The following is a 25100-nucleotide window of genomic DNA, read 5'->3' as shown; positions in this document are numbered from 1 at the left end:
GGGTCCTGGGATCGAGGCCCGCATCGGGCTCTCTGCTCAGCAGGGAGCCTGCTTCTCTCTCTCTCTGCCTGCCTCTCCATCTACTTGTGATTTCTCTCTGTCAAATAAATAAATAAAATCTTAAAAAAAATAAAATTAATAAATAAAATCTTTTTAAAAAATTTGACTTGTTGCTTCCTGCTGCTTATGGGATTTGAAACTTATTTTCAGGAGAATATCAGGGAAAGAATTTTTACTGGTAATTCAGCTGTGTGTGGAATACCTGTGTCTGATAGTGTAGGTCGCTTTCCGTGGTGGAGGGGAGCAGCATCCCTGCCTGTGGGCACCGTTTGCATCAGGAAAGACGAACGCCTCTGTCGTCTGCTTGTCCTTCCTCCGTGTATCTGTGTTCGCACCTCTTGCTTCTGATGGGTCTGTCTTACGGCATCACATGAATTCTAAACCCACACTTGGATTTTTGTCCGACATTCCGGTAAGTACTACTATGTGATGAGTAAGATTCCTGTAGGAAATACTGCTTGATAAGGAAGATCAACATAGTGCTGAAATTTTGGATTATGGTCCCACTGCCTCCCCCAAACATGGAATACTCATAGTCTTTATTCTCTTCTGTTCAGTGCATAAGAGATGCAATTCCTTTGACCTGTACCTATCCGGTCTCCTCCCGCAGGTGTGGGGACAGACGTGTGGTGCAGAGTGCCAGGGGTCCTCAGGAGCCCGGGGCAGGTTTGGGAGTAAACCTGAGGGGTGGCAGATTGTCTCTGGCTGGGCCTTAGAATGGGAGTGATTCCTGGAAAAGTGATGCTGGAAATCAGAAATGGCCCGTCCACTTCTCTTTCCTGCTGCTCGCCTGAATTGAATAAAAGGCTTCTATGCCACATCAGAAGTGGTTTCCCTCCTTGGATGACGTTTTTCCTCTCCTGAAAAGCTGACTATTAATACATAACACAACAGCAGGGAGGCCTCGAATTAACGTAGATCTGGGATTTTAGGATAATCAAAAGGGTTTATTTATTTATTGTTTTAAAGATGTATTTATTTACTTAGTGAGAGAGTGCCCACACACATGTGTGGTAGAGGGACAGAGGGAGAGGCTGTTCAGGCCCGCCCCCAACTGAGCCTGGAGCGCCATGCAGGGTTGGATCCCAGGACCCTGAGAGCATGACCTGAGCCACCCAAGGTGCCCAAAAGGGCTTTAGATTTACATTCCTGAGGCTTTTTTCAAAACATTTAGTCCATTAAAATGTTCTGGCAACCAGGAGCGCTTATGTTTTGGGGTACTGGATTGGTCATTTGGTTGAGCGTCCAACTCTTGATCTCAGCTCAGGTCTTGATCTCAGGGTCATGAGTTCAAGCCCCGAGTTAGGCCCCATGCGGGACGTGGATCCTGCTTTAGATGAGATCACATGCGTCCAGGATGCTGTGGCCGTAGACCGGAGCCTACTTTAAACACTTTGATTTGCAAGAAAGAGCTTACCTGACATGCACATTTCTATCATTTCAGTAATCTGATGGAAAAGGGCAGATGCATGGCAGATTGGAACTTGCACACTCGTTTTTTGCTTTTCTGTGCTCTTATTTTTGCTTTATTAAGGCATATAATTCTACACTTAAAAAAATCTTATTATTACGGAAAATTTCAAGCAGATATGAAAATAGAGACAGGAAGGTAATAAGCCTAAGTGTGCCCCTAGCTCTGGTAAACTGTCAGCTCCAGGCAGCCTTCTTGCCCCATCATTGTTTCCAAGGAAATCCCAGACTTGGTATCTCTTTATTCATAAATATAAGTATTTCAGTACCTTTTTTTTTTTTTTAAAGATTAATGTATTTGAGAGGGAGAGAGTGAGTGAGAGAGAGCACAAACAGGGAGGGGGAGAGGGAGAAGCAGACTCCCTCTGAGCAGGGAGCCCTCCCCTCCATCCCGGGATCCCAGGATCATGATGGGAGCCAAAGGCAGACACTCAAGGACTGAGCCCCCAGGCGCCCTTTGGCCAGGCTTTTTAACTTCAGCCACTCGAAGAGATAAGCCTCTCATTGAAGGGTTAGTTGGCTCTTCCCTAATGACTAATGATGTTGACTTGAGTCCCCTTATACCTTTTGGAACTTGTTTCATGTTTCACAATGTGGTCTCTTGGTAGGTGCGTGTATGCGCTGAGGAGGATGGTGTCCTCTGCTTTCATTGGCTGGGGTGTCCTGTAAACGTGTTTAAGGGGCCTAATGGGGTCTCCATGACTTGTGACGAGACCAGCTTTGTTGAGAATGTCACAGTTCGTGTGTGGCGATAACGTAACACACATAGACGGGCAGCTTCTTGTGAAGGGCTGGGCCTTCAGCTCAGTTTCTCCGAGAGCTGCCTCTTCAGTGGCCTGCACTGTGGTTAGCAGGCTTGCTCTGCTTTCTTCTCTTCCCCTTTATGTCTCCACATCTGTAGCAGAAACAGGGTAATGTGTTAGTCATTGTCTCAGAAGAATGCTATAGGAGCCCACTCTGCCTGTGGCTGCCAGCAGTCCGGAGAGGATGCTGGCTGGCTTGGAACATTCTGGTCTGTGTCCCTTAACTTGCTGCTCTTCTGGCTCTGCTGGATTGTGCAAGGAAGGGCAGGTCCTTATTTTTTACCGTCTCCTTGTTTTTTGTTTCTGTTTTTGTTTTAAATCCTCTGAATGGAGTCCTTTGAGCTTAGAGAATTAGAATCATCCCCAGTCATCAGCTATATATATGGAAGTCGGTGTACTCTCCAGACTACCAAGAAGGTATAGTTAGGGGCGCCTGGGTAGCTCAGTGGGTTAAGCCTCTGCCTTCTGCTCAGGTCATGATCTCAGGGTCCTGGGATCGAGCCCCGCATTGGGCTCTCTGCTCAACGGGGAGCCTGCTTCCTCCTCTCTCTCTGCCTGCCTCTTTGCCTACTTGTGATCTCTCTGTCAAATAAATAAGTCTTTTAAAAAAATTAAAAAAAAAAAAGAAGGTATAGTTAAAGTGCACTTTAAAAAAATGTATGTACTTTGATTCATCTTCTAACATGCTAACTTGTATAAAGGCCTACTAGTTAATGATTTGTTTAAAAAGCTTTGGGTTAATGTTTCAGAATGGACAGCTTGGTACTTTGTGTTCAATCAGTAGCTTCATTGTTGAAATTCTTAGAAATCTTTTTGTGTGAGTGTGTGTGTGTGTGTGTGTGTGTGTGTGTGTGTGTGTGTGTGTGTAATAAGACTTACGCCCACTGTAGGGCTTGAACTTGTGACTCTGAGATCAAGAGTCACATGCTCTGCTGTCCCGCAGCCAGTCAGGTGCCCCAGAATTCTCAGGCATCTTCAGGACAGAGTGGCCCCCAGGGATTCCAGGTAAGGTGGCCGTTCAGGTATCTAGTGAGCTTCTCACTAGAGATTGTGTGCTTTAGGAAGAAGGGTTTTTGTGAGATACGGAAGGAGGCATTTTATCAATGATTCCAAATCAGTTGTCTCAAGAAGTCAGCGGATGAATGGACGCCCAGGCCCCGTATCTCAGCAGCATGTAGGGCCCTGGGATGGAAGGACAATGGCCACCATCTTCTCCACATAGTGGAGGGAGAAGAGGGAGACGCAGTCTGTGGCTTGAGGGCCCTGGACTATTAGGGTTAGTCAGCTCGAGCTGGTCCTATTCCAGTCTGGCTTTATGTTACCCAAATAGTGGTGCGAGGACTGGACGTGGCAGCCTGTCCATTGCAGAGGAGGCCCTGAGAGACTCTTGTGGGCCAACTTTGGCCAGGGGCTTGTGTGCACTGTAGCCTGAGCCCTGGTTCTCTGCCTTTAAAATATCTTACCTATACCTCATCCCCAAGTATTTGCATGGCCTCCCCCTCCTGTCCTCTGGCTTTCCTGGATGGTTCTGGCCTCCTTCTGTGATCAGAGGTGAGCTGTCTTTGGGCCAAGTGCCTTACCCCTTTTCCTCGCCGCCCCTCCGGCATGGTCCTCTATTGCTTGCTGGCTTTGCTCTTTTGTCTTCTCTCTCTTTAAGATTTTCGTTATGGGGGGCGCCTGGGTGGCTCAGTGGGTTAAAGCCTCTGCCTTCGGCTCAGGTCATGGTCCCGGGGTCCTGGGATCGAGCCCCACATTGGGCTCTCTGCTCAGCAGGGAGCCTGCTTCCTCCTCTCTGCCTGCTTCTCTGCCTGCTTGTAATCTCTGTCAAATAAATAAATAAAATCTTTAAAAAAAAAAAAAAAGATTTTCGTTATGGAAAAGTCCAAGCCTATACAAAAGTAGATAGAGTGGTGTGATGTCTCCCCAATACCCCGCCCCCGCCTTAGCAACGGTCAGTCATGGCCAGTCGGCCACATGTGTGTAGCCGTGGATGTCCCTTAGTCCCCAGCGTTCGAAGTATCTCCGCATACTTCAGTGAGTATATGAAAAAATTACTAAAATACCATTATCACACCTGTAAAAGTTGTCTTAGTATCGTATAGTATTCAGTATCTAGGATCAGTATTCACATTTCTAATTATTTTGTAAATAGGATTTAAAACAACAGTTTATTTGAATCAGGATCCAAAAACCCCTTACATGGTCCCAGATTGGTGCGTCTTCCAAGTCTCATAGTGAGTGAGGGCTTCCTCTCCATCTTTTTTCCCTTGGAAACAGCAGCTTGCTTCTCTGTCGGGGTCGTCACGGAGTGGGCTTGCTGATTACAGCCATGTGATGCTGTCAGAATGTGTCGCTCTGATCGCTGTATTTCTGTACGTTGGTTGTTATGTGCAGGCTGGATTTAGGCAGTGGTGCGTGCTTCATCAGGAGATGCGTGGTGTTGCGTGGTCTGTCTTCGTGGTTTTAGGCGGTGCGGAGTGTCCCTGGTTCTGCGCACTACTGTGTTGAGCATTGCAGGGGTGGCGTTTTGGTCCTTCGTCCCCACCCGTTCATTAGCGGAGATGCTCTGGTTTTCTTCCTTTAAGATGTTATTTATTTATTTGACAGAGACACAGTGAGAGAGGGAACACAAGCAGGGGCAGAGCGACAGGGAGGCCGATGCCAGGCTCGACCCAGGACCCCGGGACCACGACCTGAGCCGAAGGCAGGTGCCCAATGAATGAGCACCCAAGGCGCCCTGCTGACATGCTGTATAGAGAGAAACTGAGTTAAACAGTTTGTAGAAGAGAGGCGGGCGAACTGCTTGATTCTTTCCCTTTGTTTCTCACTTGCACTAGTGTCCTCCAGTGACGCCGGTTCCTTTGCTTTCCCCCTAGTGTGCCTTTGCGGGTTACAGTGCATTTGAGGTGTCTCCGTCCCCTGAGTTACCCTTCTCATCGTGCTTGTGCTTCCCTTCTGGCTGTGAAGGCTGAGGGCTGGCTCCTGAGTCAGTGGCTGTGACTTAAGGGGACTTGGACAGCTTCTTTGCTTTTAGGTGTGACGGGAAGTCTGGGCTCCATGTGTCCGCTTCCTGGCCAGCCTCCAAGACTCCCGGTTCCTCTTCATGGGCAGTGGGGCTTAAATATCACAGCCTGGGTGCCAGGGCGCTCACTGTTGGTTGGGCAGTTAGAAGGTCTTTTTCTTTAATACTCCACGAGCAATACTTCATCCTGACTCTTCCGGTAACCTTCGGGGTCACCAGGTGTTCGCTTCGGGCCTTCAGTCTGTGCCTTCGTCCTCTCTTTCAGTGGCATAAAGGCGCCCGTCCTGAGCAACACCCCAGATCATGGGATTGGAACATTCCCTGTCACTGGGTGTAGCTGCTCAACAGTTTAATGATAATCAGATTTTCTTTTGTAAAGTCAGTTGAAGTTTGCGTAGCTGTTCAGGTTTTCCCCTTTAATGTCTGGGAAATTCACCAGAGTAAGTCCTGGAATAGGGTCTTCTGGGGTCCTGAGCTCTTGGTACTTGAGGTGGTAGTTCAGCACACACTGAAGATTCTTTCTATCTTAGAGAAGTTTTCTTATATACAGTTTTTATATTTGTTCTGTACCTTTGCTTTGCTTTTTCTTCTCTGGGGCTTCTGTTACTCTTAAATTAGATTGTCTTTGTTTTCAGTCCTTGTCACTTTCTCTTCAGTCCTTTTTATCTCAATTCATTTATTTTTATGTTAAATGTTTTTTTTTTTTTTTTAAAGATTTTATTTATTTGGGGCGCCTGGGTGGCTTAGTGGGTTAAAGCCTCTGCCTTCAGCTCAGGTCGTGATCTCAGGGTCTTGGGATCGAGGCCCACATCAGGCTCTCTGCTCAGTGGGGAGCCTGCTTCCTTCTCTCTCTCTCTCTGCCTGCCTCTCTGCCGACTTGTGATCTCTCTGTCAAATAAATAAATAAAATCTTTCTTTTTTTTAAGATTTTATTTATTTATCTGAGAGATCACAAGTGGGCAGAGAGGCAGGCAGAGAGACAGGGGAGGAGGCTCCCTGCTGAGCAGAGAGCCTGACTCAGGGCTCAATCCCAGGACCCTGAGATCATGACCTGAGCTGAAGGCAGAGGCTTAAACCACGGAGCCACCCAGGTGCCCCAAAGATTTTATTTATTTTCTGAGAGAGGTGAGAGAGCATGAGCCTGGGGGGAAGGGCTGAGGTGGAAGCGGGCTCCCTGCTGAGCAGGGAACCTGACATGGGGCCCATCCCAGGACCCCGGGATCTTGACCTGAGTGGAAGGCAGACCCCAACTGAGCCCCCTGAGTACTGGTAGTGTGGGTTGTTGTGAATACAGCTGTTCATAGTGTGTGATATCATTGTGGTTTTAATTTGCATTTCACTAACAACTCGTGATCTTGAGCATCTTTTCATGTGCTTACCTGTGTCTGTCTGATTTGGTAGAATGTCTCTTTCCATGTCTTGCCTATTAAAGAAGAATGGTAGTTCGTGTTATTACACTGTAAGTGTTCTTTACACACTCTGGGTACAAGTCCTTTATCAGATATATTTTTGCAAATATCTTTTTCCAGTCTGTGTCTTGACTTTCAGTTTTACTAATAGTGACTTCTTTTTGTTAAAGATTTTATTTATTTATTAAAGAGTGAGAATAAGAGAGATCACAGAGAAAGAGGAAGAAGCAGACAGGGACCCCCCCCGCCACACCCAATATGGGACTCGATCCCAGGACCATAGGATCATGACCTGAGCTGAAGGCAGAGGCTTCACTGACTGAGCCACGCAGGCGCCCTTGACTAATGGTGTCTTTTGAAACGCAAAAGTTTTAAATTTTGATGAAACTCAGTTTATACTTGAAAATATAGGTGTGCCTGGGTGGCTCAGTCATTAAGCGTCTGCCTTTGGCTCAGGTCATGATCCCAGAGTCCTGGGACTGAGCTGGGCATTGGGCTCCCCGCACAGCAGGACGCCTGCTTCTCCCTCTCCCACTCCCACTGCTTGTGTTCCCTCTCTTGCTGTGTCTCTGTCAAATAAATAAAATCTTTTTTTTTTAAAAAAAGTGTATATATAAATATATCTTCTTTCTGAAGAATTTCATTCTCTGTAAATTCCAGGTGTGAATCATCTTACCTTTATGATTTTTGGTATTCAGGGTCTACTTGCCTGTTTTTACTAAGGATTCTGCACAGCCTGCAAGGCCTCTGGAGTGGATGGGAGGGTCTCTGCCATGTTAGTAATAGTCTCACAACGGCTTGAATAATACCTAAACCTTCAGCACTTCCAATCTTCTCCCTTGGGAAGCATGACTGTTGACCTCTGTAGGATCTTACTTCCATCACTGACGGTCCTGGGTGCTGTTGGCCGGTCTCACCTGGGAGGCTTCCCGTCATTGACCAGAGCTTCTGGTCACTCTTGCTCTCAGTACTGTACCTTGCAAGCAGTCTGCTCTGGGCGTGGGGAGAGGGTCGAGGGCAGAGCATACCCATCCTCTGATTTGTAAGGCTCGATAACATCGTCTCTCTTGACAATTCCAGGTGAAGGACTTAACGAAATACCTGGACCCCAGTGGGCTTGGCGTGATCAGTTTTGAGGACTTCTGTCGAGGGATCACCGCGATCAGGAACGGAGGTCAGTCTCCCCCACCGCGTGTTTCCCTCTCCTTGAGTCCTCTGCTCCAGCCCTCGGCTTGACTGTGCCCTCACCCACCTCAGGAATGCCCTTTCGGCTGCACGTAACGTCTTCCTTTCCCCTCTGAGCCCGAGCCCTTATAAGACCCCAGGTTTCGGGCCCTCTCTTTGTCCTTCGCTCCTCGCACACGCTGTCTTCCAGAGTAGACTCAGCCGCCTGGCCACAGCGTCAGAAGGCGGGGGCCCTTCCCACAGGCGCGCTGGAGGACCGTGATGGCCCCGCGGCAGCACCTCATGTGTGCGAGCTGCTGCGCCCCCGTGGACCACGTGCCGCTTCCCCTACGTGGTTGCGGGTCCGGCCGTGCTCCGCCTGGCCTCCCGCCCCCATGGGCTGCGTGCCACTCCGACTGCCTCAGCCTGTGTGGCGGTGGTTACCTTGAGTTCAGTGTTTGTTTGCGGCCTTACTTTGAGTGAAAACTGCTTTACGGTAAGCGCATGGATGTTCAGTAAATCTTGTCACTCTGAATTTTGGCCGTTCTTCATGCCTATTAATAGAAACCCCTGCCGGTGTTACCGTTCCGCGGACCGGTCCCTCAGCCTGCAGCGGCCCCCATCCTCGCTGCACCCCGGGCTGGCTTTCATCCCCCGGAGGCACTTCTGCCCCTCGGGCTTGGCTCCTGCGGAGGAACTGTCGGGTACGCTCTTCCTGCAGCTGCTGCCCGCATGTGGTGTTTCTGAGCTGTGTCCGTGCTGCGTGGACCTGCTTTTCGATGGCAGGACGGTGCCGGCGCACCTGGTTTCCCACACGAAGCTCTGTAGCCCAGGCCGGACACTTGCGTTGGGGCTGTGATGAGTACAGCCCCTCCTGACGTCTGTGTATGTCTCTGTGTGGGCACGTGTTTTCATGGCTTTGGGGCCTGTCCACAGGGTGCAATGGCTGGTTCTGTGGGTGTAAGCTTAATTTCTTACACTCTCAAGTTGCCCATATGCTGCCCATTTTCGCTTCGAATTCCGGAGCTCTGGAGAGCCCTCCTTTTCTTGTGGCCCGGCTTCAGCCTGGTGTGTTGGGGTGACGGTGGCAGAAAGGCTCTGGTGGCAGGCTCTTCCCTTCTTCCTGCACTTGTGAGAGGAGGAGGAGCAGATCTGAGCAGGACCCACCGTGGCCGACTCAGAAGATGCCCTTGGACCCGAAGTCTGATCCGCAGTTGTTGATAGAGTTGCCTCTATGGTCTGTCCCCTGTCTGTCTCCCGTATTGCCCAGTAGTGTCTCAGAGGGGCTGGGTTTCCTAAAACACTGAGGCCAGGTGGTTCCGAGATACCTCTGTGTATCGTGACCTATATTTATCCTTTGCCCTTTCACCCAGTCAGTCCACGCACACGAGTGCCACCATTGCCCAGGAACCCTGTGGGCCTTTGGGTCCAGAGCACACCTAGTAATGAGAGGAGGGGTCCCAAGGGAAGGGGCTGTGGGTGTGGCGGGTGGGGGCCACGGCACGGAGCCATGTAGGCAGGCTCCAGGTGGGAGCCCTCTGGGAGGAGGGCTGGAGAGCAGCCGGGGAAGGTGTTATCTGAGCCATGTGGTGGAGCTGCCCTGAGGCCTGTGAGATGAGCATGACTGAGCTTGCTGTTGGAGAGGCCGTGGGCCCTGGGTCTGGGGTGAGGGTGGCAGATGGGGCCTGGTGGGGAGACATGGAGAGCGGGTGGGGCAGGAGACCCTCTGGGCGGTGGTCCTGGCAGGGGATGGGCGGTGGGGGTGATGCTGTGTGGACACAGGGATGAGGAACAGAGTCCTTGGGGCTTAGTGTCACATGCCTGTGTCTGTAGCCGTGGAAGCAGTATCTGGTAACCGTTGGGTGACCGTCTGAGGTCAGGTGTGCAGTTAGACATGATGTTGTTCAAGCCTTCATGCTTTTGCACGAAGATTTTAGTGGTGGATTCATGGAAAACTTTGGCCTCTGCTCAACTGCCGGTGTCCTTGGTGGCTTCCTAAATGGACCACATTCCCGTGCCTAGCCATGCGCCTCAAGACCTCCCTGGGCCACAGCAGCGGCCCCCGGAGCCCTTGGGATGGCTTTGTTCTCCAAAAATCCCGTCAGTTAACTTGTGGGAAACTCACCGTATATGCTTTTTTCTCTTAGTTTTAAAATCCACTATGATTTCTGACTAATCAATTATTTAAAAGTTCTTTCAACTTCTGAATGTCTTTTTAGATTTTGTCATTAATTTCACACCTACTTGTGTGTGATGGAGAGTGAGATCTCTGTGTTCCCTGACATTGGTTGGGGGTGTGGTGTGCGAGCCTGATGGTGTGTCCTCTGACCGAGGAGCCCCACCACGGTTGTCTGTTTGAGCTCCATCACCGGGGCGGGGCGGGGAGGGGAGGGGGCCTCCTGCAGACGTAGGGGCGGCCTCAGTGGCCAGCGGCTTTAATTCATGTTCGTGCTGACGTAACTGACTGGCTGGGTGTAGGCTTCTGGGTCGATGGGGACGGAAGCTGGAGGGCCCCAGAACTCAGGGGTCATCAGAGAAGCCTTCGCTGTTCGGCCTGACCATTTAGGGCTAGGAAGGCAGCAGGTGCATAGAGGCCAAGCCCAAGACACCTGGCAGTTACCGTTGCCGGGAAAGCGAGCAGCTGAAACACACAGAAAATGTGCTTCTAGAATCCCGGTCGGCTGGCCGTTGAGTGTCGTGTATCATGATAGTGAGAGCTGTTGAATGTTCATGTTACCAGAGACTAGACGTAACCAGTCTGGAAGGTTGGCGCAGGCAGAGTGGGGAAGGATATGCTACAATCTTCAGGTACTCTGCCAGGATGTCAGTAGAAAATTCTAGAATTCAGGAACTCAAGGGAACTATTTAGAAACACTCTTTATTTAATTTTTTTTTAAGATTTTATTTATTTATTCGACAGAGATCACAGGCAGGCAGAGAGGCAGGCAGAGAGAGAGAGGAGGAAGCAGGCTTCCTGCCAAGGAGAGAGCCAGATGCGGGGCTCGATCCCAGGACCCTGGGATCATGACCTGAGCCAAAGGCAGAGGATCAACCCACTGAGCCACCCAGGAGAGCCCCTACAATTATATTTTATCCTTTCATTGTATTTAATCTTTTTAAAGATTTTGTTTATTTATTTGACAGGGAGAGTGACAGGGAGAGAAGGAACACAGCAGGGGGAGTGGGAGAGGGAGAAGCAGGCTCCTGTTGAGCAGTTAGCCCAATGCGGGGCACAGTCCCAGGACCCTGAGATCACGACCTGAACTGAAGGCAGATGCCTAATGATTGAGCCACCCAGGCGCCCCTCATTGTATTTAATTTTATATATATATAAATTATAAATTATATATAAAGATTTTTCTTTCTTTCTTTTTTTTTTTTTTAAAGATTTTATTTATTTATTTGAGAGAGAGACAGTGAGAGAGAGCATGAGCAAGGAGAAGGTCAGAGGGAGAAGCAGACTCCCCGTGGAGCTGGGAGCCCGAAGGCAGTCGTCCAACCAACTGAGCCACCCAGGCGTCCCAAGATTTTTCTTTCTTTACAGTTTAGTTTCTTACAGCAAACCAAAATACACCCAGGATCTAGTGTGTCGCTCTGTTCTGTTCACCTGTCTGATTATATTCTCTCTCTCTCTCTCTCTCCCTTTTTTTTTTTTTTTTTTTTGCTTCTGGTCTCTTCTGATTTATTTAACGTATATTTCTCTGGGGTCATTCTTGCCATTTTTGTGTTTTGTTCTCTTGTTCATGTATTTTCTGGACAGAATTCAAGATGAAAATGCTGTTTTATTCCTGTGGTGAGAACATTCTGGAGTAGAAGCATCCCCTGAGGGTGAGGTTTGGTCTCAACATGATGCCATGTTGCAGGTGGTGTCCCCACTCCCTGAAATTTAGCGGGTGGGGGCAGACCCCTGCTCCTGAAGTGAGGTGGGAGGCCGGGGCCCTGTGGGATGGTCTGCTGCCGGGCTGTGCGACAGGGGTCCCTGTCCAGTGTCTGGGCAGAGGACGGCTGCCCTGAGAGCTTGAAGCAGACTGGATGAGGGCCACAGCCCGGGGAGGGCACAGCCGACCCGTGTGAGGACTGTGGGCACAGACACCGTGTAGCTGGACTGCTCCAGGCTCCAGGGACACAGCACCCCCCCGCCCTCAGGACAGCCCACAGATGATGAGGCAGGGCAGCTACAGGAGGGGACAGGAGTGTGGGAGGAGGGGGTGCCTGGGTGTAGCACCCTGGCATGTCTGGGCTGCAGGGAGGCCGATGGGTCCAGTTTGGACATGGGGTCTGACAGCAGAGGTGAGGGTGTGGGGGTACAACACTGGCTGTGCTGTGGGCAATGGGAGACCTGGATGTCTCCGCAGGGTGGGTAAGTGAGTGGCCCCTTGGCTCAGTGCCCGTGTGCCAGCACCAGGTCCTGGTGCAGCCATGAAGGGCTGGGCCTCCAGGTGCCCTCGTGGACTCGGGGGGCCGTGCTGGTGGGGGCACCGCGGCTGCACATCTGTCGGATGTCCTGCCGAGTGGACTCAGGGAGTCAGGTGTTTTCTTTTTCCTGTAGTTGGATTTCATCATTTAACTTTGGTTAAGACAAGAGCGTGAAAATAACACTATAATAAAAGGAAGTCAGAGCTGATTTTGCCGTTGTCGTTTGAGAGCATTTGGGAGAATGGAGTGTGTGCTTGCCAGAGCAGCCTTTCCCCCTGCACTCCCCTCGGGTGCTCCTGCGGCCGTGGGCAGCCTGTCTGGGCCGGCGGGCTCGCTCCGCTCCCAGGAGCCACCCAGTGGGGGACTCGGTGTGTTGACCCAGTTGGCAGCCCCGTGCGGGCAGATCGTCACTGGCCTACCGCAGGCCTTACTGCAGGAATAGAATGAGCTGGGGAGGGTTGCTGCAAGTAGGCCGTCATGCCGGCCCACCCCCACGCTCTGGAAGAATAAGAACATGCACGTTAAAAATGGCCACTTCATGAGAATTGTTTTAGTTCCCACAGAGAAGACTAACAGGAGAGTCGTGTTTCATTCCCATCAGGAATATGACAGCACCAGCTTTGTTCACATCCCCCGGTCCACAGTGTGGGACAAGACCCCCAGACCACTGTCCGCCCCTCAGGGCCTAGCACACGTCCGCCGAGTCCAAAATGGTCAGCTACGTTTTGAGACCTTTGAATTCCGTGTTTCAGGTTTTTGAAGGACGAGGAAGACTGAACATCTGAGAGGGGAAAATAGGCCAAAGGCAGTCTAGCTTTTTACAAAATCAACGTGCAGTCTCAAGCTGTACTGGGGTAATTGGTGCCCCGGACCCCCTTGCCTCCGAAACCAAAATCTTGTGTCCACAGCAACCCTGGCTCCCTCATCTGCACCAGAGACCCCAAGCTCTAGCGCAGGGCCCCCCTCAAGTGCTGGGGTCCTCTACCCATGTGCCTGCAGGCTCCTTCTCACCGACTACAGTCTGTCCCACGCAGATACTTAGCCACAGTCCTGGGGAAACCACGCAGCATGAGGACCTGTGGTTTGTTTTTTGTTTTTGTTGTTGTTTAAATATTTTATTGATTTGAGAGAGAGCAAGAGCGCACAAGCAGGGGCAGGGCAGAGGCAGAGGGAGAAGCAGGCTCGCCACTGAGCAAGGGGCCGATGCGGGGCTCGATCCCGGGACCCTGGGACCATGACCTGAACTGAAGGCAGAGGCTCAACTGACTGAGCCACCCAGGCTCCCCCCCCACCCCCGGGTACCCATGGTTCTTGAAAGCCACATGGGGGTTTTCGGCATAAGAGCTTTAATCAGTATTGCAGGTGGTTTTGAGTCGGCATAGGTGTCTCAGAGTTCCTGAACACGGAGATGTTTGAGATCACTCAGTTGTTGAAGGAAAGTGTTGTGATTCTGTTTAAGCTGAGAGAGACCTTCAGAACCAGGACGGAATAGCCACGTGTCTTGCCGCTGCTTCACGATGACGGTCCTTCAGGACCCATTCTCCCTCCCCTAGTCAGTCGGCTTTCGTGGTGACTTCAGAACCTGGCTGCGCACAGGACACGGACAACAGCATGCTCCCCAGGTGGCCGGCTGCCAGAGAAGGTCACGTGCCGGCTCAGTCGGAGGGGCTCGTGGCTCTCGATCTTGGCGTCGTGAGTTTAAGCCCCACGCTGGATGTAGAGCCCACTTCGAGAAAAAGGAAAACAAGGAACTGATATTAAAATGTTAGATTATGTTATTAACTAATGTATTTTGCATAAGTAATTCCTATTACTTGGTTTTCTACTCGTGACATTGACACCCAGTGTGTGGGTTTTCATCACCAAGTGGTTCTCCGGTTCTCTGGGGACACCAACTGGGTGTCCTGCAATTTAATTTGCTCTGACACCAGCTGTCCGGAGTTCACGAAGACCCACTTCAGGCGTCTAGGCCACCCACACTTCTTTTTTTTTTTTTTTTTAAGATTTTATTTATTTATTTGACAGAGAGAGAGAGATCACAAGTAGGCAGAGAGGCAGGCAGAGAGAGAGAAAGGAGGAAGCAGGCTTCCTGCTGAGCAGAGAGCCCAATACGGGGCTCGATCCCAGGACCCTGGGATCACGATCCGAGCAGAAGGCAGAGGCTTAACCCACTGAGCCACCCAGGCTCCCCATAGGCCACTCACACTTCTATCTGACCTGACAGTGAATCCAGGGCCCCCAGGATCCCTCTTCCAGTTTGATAGTTTGCCACCGTGTCTGATAGAACCCAGGAAGAAACTTCACTCACCAGTTAGCAGTGTGTTTAAAAGGCTACAAGTGAACAGGCAGATGGAGAGGCATACGGGGCGAGGTCTGGAAGCGTCTAGAGTGCAGGGCCTTCCATGCCCGTGGGGTTTGGGACGCACCACCTTCCTGGCATGTTGGTGTGTCCACTAACCTGCAAGTTCTCACGGCCTTTGCATTTGGGGTTTTTTGGGGAAGACCCATTGGTCGTGGGTGACGGGCTCGGTCTCCAGCCTTCTAATCACACATCAGGTCCCTCCGCCACCAGCCCCCAAGCTGCACGAGTACCCTGGGTGGTGTGAAGCCAGGAGAGGCCGACCGGGGCTGGTCAGGGGGCCTGCAGCTGCTCCTCTCTGCCCTGCCGCTCAGCAAACTCCCAGGGGCAGGGACGAGGAGCGCAGAAATGGTTCTTCTTAGCTGGCGATATCACAGAGACACAGCTGGAAACTCAGGCGCTTTCCGTCACTCACCTGCTCTCCGGAGCATGCTGGGCCAGGACCGCACGCGAGAGACCCTGGAAGCAGTGCCCGTCCGGCCAGAGAAGGACCGCTGCCCTGGAGCACTGACTGTTGGAGGAGTGACAGTCGGCCTGTCGTGATGAGCTTTTCCTCTAAAGTCTTCCTTATTACAAAATAAAACATGTATTGCAGAAGATAAAGTTGAGCAAAAACAAGGGAAACAAGAACTGCCAGTGAGCCCCGCACCAGGGTGACGCACGGTTCTGGTCTGTCTTGTTATAGCCACACCTCCCCAAACACACCCAAAGTCTGAGAAAACTGGAGTGGGAACTGTGTGCTTTTGAAAGCCCGCGGACATTGTCACAGCCTTGAGAGCCTGCTCCTTCTCTTTACGATGCTGTTGGGGTGTAATTAATGAAATGATTATATTTATCTTAGAGAAAGTGGGGGGCGATGGAGGGAGAAGAGAATCTCCAGCAGACTCTCCACTGAGCAGGGATCCCGATGTGGGACTCGATCCCAGGACCCTGGAGGTCATGACCTGAGCCTGAAACCAAGAGTCGGACACTTAACCAACCGACTGTGTCCCCCAGGTGCCCCAGTGCAATCAGAGTTTTTAAGGAAACAAACTTCTTACGATTCAGCCTCCACGCCACCTCTGGAGAGGAGACCCGCCTTCCTGTCCCAACCACACTGCTTCTCACAGGCCGCCGGAGCCCCTGCTTGCATTTACTGCAGCGGCGCCTTCTCCCTCGGCCAGGGGTGCTCCAGGTTCCCTGCTGAGTATAGTCTTCTCTCCTGCAGAGTCCGATGGCCAGCTGTGTGCGGTCACACCCGCCCAGGACCAGGAGCCGCCTGCCTGCCCCGATGAGTTCGACGACTTCGTTACTTTCGAGGCAAGTGGTTCTCACTGCGGGGCTGAGAAGGGTTTGACCTGATGCGTCTTGCTTTTTGCCTTCTGAGTCCTGCTCTGCTTAGTGGTGCCTGGGCTGTTCTGTGGGGAGTGCCATGGAGGGCAGGTCGGGGCTCCCCTTGCAGCCCTGGGCCCATGCTGGGGACCCGGGGGCTCATGGTTGTGGCAGGAGGTCAGCAGCTGTCTGCCCCACAGCTGCTCACCCGAGGCCATTGGCAGAGACCCTCTCAGGGCCTCTTGTCAGCAGAGGGACAGGCTGCACTGTTCAGGCTCTGCAATGGTGTTGCTGTCACCTTTTCCCAGGCTGCCGAAGCCAGAGCAGGGGACATGCTGTGAAGTTCTGATTTTATCAAATTTCAGATCATTTTCTGGGTTTAGGGACTTCCAACACCTCATGCCCCTTTGCCACTTGCCCCCACGGTTGCTATGGTTACACGGTATCACCTGTAACTCTGCGTGTTTTGTTCTCTGCACGGCAGGGAGGTCTCTGAGCAGCCACAGAAGACAGACCACACGGTTGTGTCACACCAGTGGAAGGGTGGTCAGATGCCGGGATAGCCCTTGTGGCTGGACGTGGCATTTTGTTTTAGGATGTACGTCAGAAACTCGGGAGCCCCTGGGGAGCTGTTGCCCAGCGAAGGTGCAGGGAACAGCGCTGGGTTGTGGTGCGGTGGCTATGAGCCGCGGTGGCTGTGAGCCTCGGAGCCTTGCTAAAGTGAGGTGGAAGCACAAGGCAGCTTCCCGCAGTCCACAGGAGTTCACTGCTTTCCTCTGGAGTCTTGGGTCCTGGCTCTGAGGGGCCTGCTCCAGGCCCGGGCCAGCCCACACACAGCATGGGTTCACTTCGGCTGTCACTTCTGATGCCCCGGACCTCGGGGCCCCTGGGGAGTATTCAGCACTCACAGCTTCGTCCTGAAGTACCAGCCAGGTCTGAGGCCCCCAAGGGCAGGGACCACGCGGCATTGCACCCTATTCGGTGCGGCTGGCGTGTTCATTCTGAGTGTGTGTGACCTGGGGTTCCCAGGTCGTGTCCAGCCGTTGGCAGCTGCGAGCCTGTGTGGCTGGGTGGGGGCTGCAGGTGTGCGGGACTCTGACGCGCCCCATTTCAGTCGCATGGCCTGCCGGACCGTGTGACGGAGAGAGGCGCTTACCTCACCGGCATGGGGTGGCTGGCTTGACAGCAGGGCGGCTCTGTGCACCTTGACTTACCTTGGGTTTCCCAGCAGTGCAGCTTAGGTCAGGGGAGTCCTTCTTGCCTTGTTCGGAGCAGCTGGGGGGTCGCAACCCTTGGGCCGAGATGCTTGTGCGGGTCGCATCGGACCTTTATCTCCCCCTCCCAGCAGAGCCAGGCCTGAGCGTCAGTATCTTCCAGTCCGTCCCTCTTCAGGGTTCTGCTAGTGCGTTCTGTCATTTCGAATGCTTTCTGTGGAGGTGGGTGTAGTGGGTTGAGTGGTAGTTTCCCAAAAGATAGGATCCCTCGGGACCTGTGAACGTGACCTTATTTTGAGAAAGGGTCCTTGTACATGTAATTAAGTTGAGTGTTTTGAGATGAGATCGTGCCAGGTAGTAAGTAGGCTGGGCCCTAAGTCTAGTGACAGGTGTCCTTAGATGGGGAGACACCCAGGAGCCCTGCGATGGAGCCGTGGGGGCTGGAGGGATGGAGCCACGTGCCCAGGGCTGCCCGGGCCCACCAGGAACTCCCCGCCTTTGGAGCCTTGCTGACACCTCCAGAACCAAGAGGACACATTTCTGTTGTTTGAGATGCCCAGTTTGTGGTTGCTTGTGGCAGCAGCCCAGGACACTGACACGGAGTCTGTGAGTGGGTGGTGAAAGGCATCAACACATATTGTGCTTAAAGAGCCCATGTGGCCAAAAAATGTGACAGCCTCTGAGGCTGGGACTGCCTCCTGAGCCCTGGACAGTGGGCAGGAGTCCTGTCTGACTCTGGCCCCCGCCTAGCCTCTGTGCTGGTGGACCCCTGAGGCCTGTGAGAGTGTGGTCCTTCCACCTCTCTGTGCCCTCAGGGACCCAGCTCCACCTTGCACATGTTACCTTCAGAAGGCGTGTTAGGAATCTGATGTTTCAGAGAATGCAAAAGGGATGCTTCTGACTTTTTTTTCCAGAAAGGAGGAAACATTTATTTTTAAGGCTTTTGTTGTTGTTGTTACTTTTGAAAAACAGTTAATACTTTACATTTTAAGAGTTTTAGCCTTTCAGAAAATGGAGCAGATAGTGCAGAGAGTGCCTGTTCTTCCCTCCGCACACTGGTTCCCCCATACAGACGGTCACGAGCACTGTGCTTCAATCGGTGTGCTATGTTTGTTAGACTCGATGACCCAGTGTTGGTGTCTTGTGGGTAATGGAAGCCCATAGTTGACATTAGGGGTCCCTCTTGGTATTAATGCATTCTGTGGGGGGTGGTTATTATAATTTTTTAAAAGATTTTATTTATTTCTTTGAGAGAGAAAGACCATGAGTGGGGTGGGGTGGGGCGGAGAGGGGCAGAGGCAGAGGGAGATGTAGACTTGGTGCTGCGCAGGGAACCTGATGAGGTTCTTGACCCCAGGACCCGAGCCGAAGGCAGGCGCCCACCGATGGAGCCCCCTAGGCACCCTATGTGTTCTGTGGGTTTGAGCAAGTGTCCAAGGTCATGTGCTCACTGGTCGGCACCGTACAGAGGAGTTTCGCTGCCTCCAGCACCCTCTACTCCCGGGATTCATCCCTTTATCCCCACCAGAACCTGGTGGCAGCTGATCTGCTGTCTGCACAGTTGTGCCTCTTCTAGAATGTCACAGAGTTGGAATCCGGTGTGTGGCTTTTGCTGACTGGGTTCTGTTGCTTAGTTATATGTGTTTAAGCCTTTTCCATGTCTTAATGCTTTTTTTTTTATCTTTTTGATGGAACTTTCAGGGGATTGGAACCAAGTACTATGAAACTTATAGAAAGATGTTCTTTCTTTCTTTCCTTTTTTTAAAGATTTTATTTATTTATTTGACAGACAGAGATCACAAGTAGGCAGAAAGGTGGGTAAGCAGGCTCCCGCTGAGCAAAAAGCCCGATGTGGGGCCAGGACCCACATGACCTGAGCTGAAGGCAGAGGCTTTAACCCACTGAACCACCCAGGCGCCCCAAAAGATGTTCTTTTTAAAAAATCTTGCACATCCTGTAATCTTAAAGTTCAGTAAAAATGTGGGTGGAGGCGATGTGCCTTAACACCCAGATATCCCATCTGGAGACCCTCTGTCGGTGAGCTTCAGCGCTCAGGCAGCCTGTGCTGACCTTGATGAGGCACGCAGCAGTGTGGGTCAGGGACGCCTGGGCGGTTCCCCGCTGGGCTGCTGCTGGGCTCTCCTCTGCTTCCTGTTTGCTCCTTGCTTGAGACGCCTCCTAGGAGAGTGACTGATGGGGCCTTTCTGAGAAGAGGGGGTTGGGGTGAGGACTAAGTAAGATTTGTCCCATTCATGGGAATGCAGAGGGGAGGGCGACGTGCCCAAGGCCCCTGCAGCCTGCCTGGGTGAGCTCATCCCTCGGGGCAGTGGGAGGGTCACAGAGAACAGACACAAACAGGGATGATAAGAGTTGTCCCTGCTGTGCCTCCCCTGTTCCTCCCTCCTTCTCCCACTGAGGTCTCTAGAGGAAAGAGCTGCCTTAATAAAATGATGGGGACTGTGTCTTTTGTGCAAACTGTTACAACAAAGGTTTGAAAGTCAAGAACAAAAGCCACTGTTCTGCAGTCTGTTAAAAACCCAACAAGGACACTTCCTGAACTTTGCTTCCCTTCCCTGGTCAGCACAGCAGGACGATTAATGGAGCATGTCTGGGAGCAGGTTAAACTTTCCCCAAGCTGCGATGTCCCTTCAGGTGAGCGCGCAGGTTTTGCCGGACCTCAGCAGACTAGCAAATAGAAGGCCACAAGGTTAGTCACGAGAAGCTAGTGACTGCTCTGGACAGGCGTCCCCAGTGTTTGCGAGCACACCTTCCCAGGGCTGGTGTGTAGAGCCAGGTGAGGCCTGTTGAGGCTGCAGGGGCTGGCGCCTGAGGGTGCGAGGAGCAGTCGGTGTCCCTCAGAGGAACCATGACCTGGGCAGTGAGGATACCGGGCAGCGTTGGGCACGTATGAGCTCCTCGCCGCTGGCTCTGAACTCAGCGTCCGTGTCCATCAGCAGATCCTTTGTCAACTGGGGAAGGTAATAGTAGCATGCAGCAGAGTTTTCCAGATGCACTTGGATTTTCCAATGAGTTCATCTTAACATCTGTAATTTGTAAATATTTTAGAAGAAGATAGCATAGATTTGCCTAGATTTGTGGGCTTCTGGGCAAAGTTGGGTCCTTTGTGGTGGCAGATACGAGCTGACCGGTCGGATACGAGAGCTGGTCCTGTGTCTCGTGTGCACTACGGGGAGGCGCTCTTCTCCGGCAGGCAGGTGTAGCCAGCTGCTGTGGACAGCGGCCTGGCTTGCTGACATTTATTTGGGGCAGATGCTGGGAGTGAGCAGGGGAGGCAGCACCCACAGGCTGAGCGGGTCCTGACCCCCTCAGGCTGCAGGTGCAGAGGGGGCCTCCAGGACGATGTTTACCATTTGGGGCAGAAAAGGTGTAAGCTTGAAGCCTTCAGTGAAGCGGAATCTGTGCTTGCTTGTTTGGCTCTCCTTCAAGGTGGGAGGAATGGATCTGTGCATCCATTCTGGCGGGGGGGGGTTATTATAATTTTTTTAAGATTTTATTTATTTCATTGAGAGAAAGACCACGAGCAGGGTGGGGTGGGGCAGAGAGGGGCAGAGGCAGAGGGAGATGCAGACTTGGCGCTGAGCAGGGAACCTACAAGGTTCTTGACCCCAGGACCCGAGCCGAAGGCAGGTGCCCACCGGCAGAGTATTCCATCGGTGGGCACCTGCCTTCAGAGCCTCCAACTGCCTGTTGGAGAGGAGGGCGAATCGCCCGGAGTGGAGTGTGTATGCCCGGCCTGCGGCAGTCAGGCTCGTCGTGCAGCGTCCGTCTCGCACTTTCTGTGTCCTTGGAGATGGGCTTCCACCCTGAGCTGGCCTGTCCAAGCGCCGGGGGCTTTGGCTGCAGCCCTGGCCTCAGCTGCACGGTTCCTGTGAGCTCCTTGCAGGCGAGATAACCAGGCCCAAGAGCCTGCACCTCCTCCCCTTCCCGGGAGGAAAGGCTTTGCTCCGTGCTGAGCTGGCCTGCCCGGGCACACACGAAGTGGCCTGTTGACGCCTGGGGCCCGTGCCAGTGGGGGGCTGCGCTGTGCTACTTCAGCGGTGCTGGTGGGTGGGCTCTTTATGAAGCCAGCCTCAAGAGTTAAGTGCTTTTCCCTATAGGAAGCCATCTCAGGGTCCGCAGTCTATGACTTTGGGGCCCTCGCTGGGCCTGCCGGCTAAGGATTGCAGTGTGCAGTCCTGCCTGCTTCTGGGGTCTGGGGACTGAGTGGGTGAGGGAGGGAGGGCTACAGTGGACTGTCTTACAGACAAAGAGCAGTGGGGCTCGGGGGGTCTTCCTCCTGTTCTTGGGTGGTTCCCAGGCATCACCCCCTCTGTGAGTGTGCGGTGCCATCTGGGCAGCAAGCCAGCAGCCAGCCCGCAGCAGACGTCGGGAAGTGGCTGTGGACCTCGCGCCTGTTCTGTTGCGCTTCTTCCGGGGGCTCAGCTGACGTGCGGGTGCCTGCCTAGCTCAGCTGCCCGTCCCTGCCTGTGCCGCCCGAGTGCAAAGCCAGCCCTGAGCCCGGCCGGAGGCGATACCTGCTCAGTGACGATGACCCACTGAGAGTGATTTCCCGGGTTCAGATTTGGAAGGGAGGGTTTTAGGGGCTTCTCAGTAGCCTTCGATTCCAAGGAAGATGGTTTCTTCCCTTGGAAACATGGGTGGCACTCTTCCTCTCCTGTCATTCCGCTATACTCTGGCCGCACACACAGCTGGGACTCTGAGCCCACAAGGACTGGTGAACCCCACAGTCTCCCAGGTTTCTTTCCGTACCAGCCTGTGTGGTCTCTTAATCCCAGTCCCGTCTTGCAGATGAGGCAACAGGGGCTTGGAGTGGTTGGGACCCTCGTGTGGGGTCACTGGGCTGGTGGGCGGCAGATGGAGAATGGACCCTGGCCTGTCATCGGTGCACTAGGATGCCACCAGCTCAGCCTGGGCCCTTGATGTCTCTTCAGTGGGCAAGGAGCCATGAGATGCAGCCTTGAGAGGCCCTCAGAGTTAGTGGGGGACCAGTCTCTTCTTGTTAGCACAGTACCTCCGAGCACACTGTCCTCTGGTGACATCAGAATGACAGGACAGAGTGCACCTTTTCCAGCTGCTTTTCTGGAATCTTAATTGTTCTCGAGGTTTTTTTTTTTTGTTTTGTTTTTTTTTTCTTTAAAGAGATGGCAAGTAGGCAGAGAGGCAGGCAGAGAGAGAGCTGGAAGCAGGCTCCCTGCTGAGCAGAGAGCCCGATGAGGGGCTCAATCCCAGGACCCTGAGATCATGACCTGAGCCGAAAGTAGAGGCTTAGCCCACTGAGCCACCCAGGCACCCCTGTTCTCAAGTTGTTAACCTCAAGATTATTTTGAGCATGACGTGTTAGCTACTTTCCCTAACCAGTGCAGTTGCGTTGTAATTAAAGCTGAGAAGATGAATTGAAAATGGCTTGTGAAATGATTCTTTGAGTTGAAATAATTTGTACTGTGCTAGATACTGGGCACTGGGTCCAGAAGAGAAAACAAAGATAGCTTTTGTGGAAAGTAGACCTTTAACCAGTGAATGTAATGGGTTGGTTAATAATCGATGGGTTAGTATTTGAGGTTAGACCCCAGAGTTGAATTTCAAAGCAGTAGCCACATCGTACAAAACAGGCACTGACGGGGACTTTTTTTTTTTTTTTTTTTTTTGACAGAGAGAGAGAGATCACAAGTAGGCAGAGAGGCAGGAATGGGGGGGGACAGGCTCCCTGCTGAGCAGAGAGCCCCATGTGGGACCCCGAGATCATAACCTGAGCTGAAGGCAGAGGCTTAACCCACTGAGCCACCCAGGCGCCCCTGACGGTGACTTTTTAATTAGTGTGTTCTTGCACGATTCCTTGGATAGAAATCATCCCAGTGCTGCTAGACACACATGAGGGGCTGCACTGGGACTTGTCCCGTGGTTTTGGGACCCTCCTGTCATTTAGGTATGCTTACCCAGCTAACTTTCAGAATTGCTCTAGTGGTTTTTCTGCTGTAGAACAGGGGTCTGTGTTTCAGTTTTGAAAACCGTTGGATATTCGTTCCCGGGTTTCAGCCCAAAAAAAGAAACCAAACCCCAAAAACCTGTTGGATTGTTTCATTAAGCTGATATTTCTGCTTAGAGGTGCGGCTGGGACCCTGCCCGAGGCTGTCTCTCCACATGGTATCTCAATGCCTGCAGTAGGGTACTGTGGGGCATTGAGGTTCACGGACATGGGGTCATTTCAGGGTATGGGACTGACTGCTGACACTCTCTCCTAGGCCAATGAAGTGACAGACAGCGCATACATGGGGTCCGAGAGTACTTACAGTGAGTGTGAGACCTTCACCGACGAGGACACGAGCACCCTGGTGCACCCGGAGCTGCAGGCCGAAGGGGACGCGGACAGCGCTGGCGGCTCAGCCGTGCCCTCTGAGTGCCTGGACGCCCTGGAGGATCCTGGTCACGGCGCTCTGCTGCTGCTCCCCGGCAGGTCTGTACCCTGGCTGCTGCTTCTAGGACACCGAGGAGACATGTCCTGTGGGTGCAGTGGGTTTGTGGAGGGGTTGGTGTCAGAGTGCTGCGGGGTCCTTGTGGGACCTGGGGAGAAAGCGGACCCTCCAGCGTGGCCTGAAGTCCCGCTGAGAGCCCGTGCCCACTGCCCAGCGTGTCTGCCGGCGACAACCAACCACCTAGGAAGGAGGCATTCCTGCCGGCAGCAGACAACCCTGGTTGTATGCACTGCACAATGTCGAGAGAGACTTGACCCTGGGTTTCTCGCTGAAGTTCTTAGAAACCAGGGCAGGGCACCATGTTCCGGCCTTATCTCCCAGCAGGATCTTAGAACCTGCTAGTCTTGGCCGCACCTCTCCCAGATCTTCTGATCCTATCCCCCCTTCTCCTGCCCCAGGCGTCCCCATATGTTTGCAGACCAGCAAAGGGAGGGGGCAGTGCCCGGCATGTGCGGACCTGGAAGAGAACTTGCACCGGCCGTGTGCCGTGTGGGAAGCCGTCATGCTTCCCAGCTTCGGGGGTGGTTAGGTGTTATCTCATGTCGTTTGTGTGGGTTTCAGGCCTCGTGCGGCCTCCCAGAGTTGTTGGTTTTTCCTCTTTAATTGAAGTACTGCGCAGTGGCGTGTGAGTGCGGGTAGGCCAGCCGCTCGCGGGTATCCGGCTGCGGATGACGGCCGTGCTGTCCCCGGGCTCGCACCTTCGTCACAGTGACCACACAGAACTGTAGCCTTTATACATTTGGCTGCTTCCACCTGGCGCCATGGCTGTTGAGCTGCACCCCGAGTTCTGTGCTGGTTGTCCATTGTCTTCATTATTGTTACTCTGTGGCGTGAGCGTGCTGTAGCTTTAATTCATTGCTGGTGGCCGTCTGGGTCATTCACAGCTTCGGCTTTATGAACGACGCTGCTGGAAACACCACGCTGCTGGAAACACCACGTGTCTGGGTGGCCTGTTTGTCCCTAGGAGTGGGACGGTGCTGCCTCTACAGCATGCTTGTGGGGCTGTGGGACTGGTACAGACCGGGCTTCTCGTAGGTGCTTGCCTTCCTGCTGCCTCTGGGCCTCTGCTCCTTTTCTGGAGGGTGGGCAGTCGGGGTGCAGGGGCGTTCTGACTTGCATTTTCAGATGAGGGCCTTGTTTTGTGTCGTTTGCCACTTTGATCTTTTTTTGCAAAGTGCCTGTTCCAGTCTTTTATACCTGTGTTTATTGCAGGGTTCTACAGACTTTTTCTGCAAAAGGCCAGATAATACATACTTTCTGGCTTGTAGGTCATACGGTCTCAGTGACGACTCCTCGGGCTTCGCTGGGCAGGTGCTTTGTGGTTACGGTTCACGGCCGTGCCCCAGTCCGACCGTACAAACACAGGCCATGGATGTGATTC

General features: G+C 52.6%; 1 protein-coding gene across 3 annotated transcripts in view; it reads left to right on the top strand.

Moving 5' to 3' along the window:
* The window catches only part of RAB11FIP3 (RAB11 family interacting protein 3), a 76101-nt gene that overhangs the window by 29059 nt on the left and 21942 nt on the right, over positions 1-25100 (top strand). For 2 of the 3 annotated variants that reach the window (XM_059415835.1, XM_059415833.1), the window contains exons 2-4: positions 7845-7938; positions 15911-16002; positions 23489-23700. In XM_059415835.1, coding sequence (XP_059271818.1) covers positions 23516-23700 — 185 coding nt within the window. In that variant the 5' untranslated portion in view covers positions 7845-7938; positions 15911-16002; positions 23489-23515. Of the gene's footprint in view, positions 1-7844; positions 7939-15910; positions 16003-19961; positions 20207-23488; positions 23701-25100 lie in introns of those variants that run through there. The other variant, XM_059415834.1, reaches the window with a different exon arrangement.

The sequence above is a fragment of the Mustela nigripes genome, chromosome 11 (assembly GCF_022355385.1).
Source record: "Mustela nigripes isolate SB6536 chromosome 11, MUSNIG.SB6536, whole genome shotgun sequence".
Lineage (NCBI taxonomy): Eukaryota > Metazoa > Chordata > Mammalia > Carnivora > Mustelidae > Mustela > Mustela nigripes.
The sequence above is the reverse complement of the archived record's forward strand: the minus strand, read 5'-3'. Positions and strand labels throughout refer to the sequence as shown.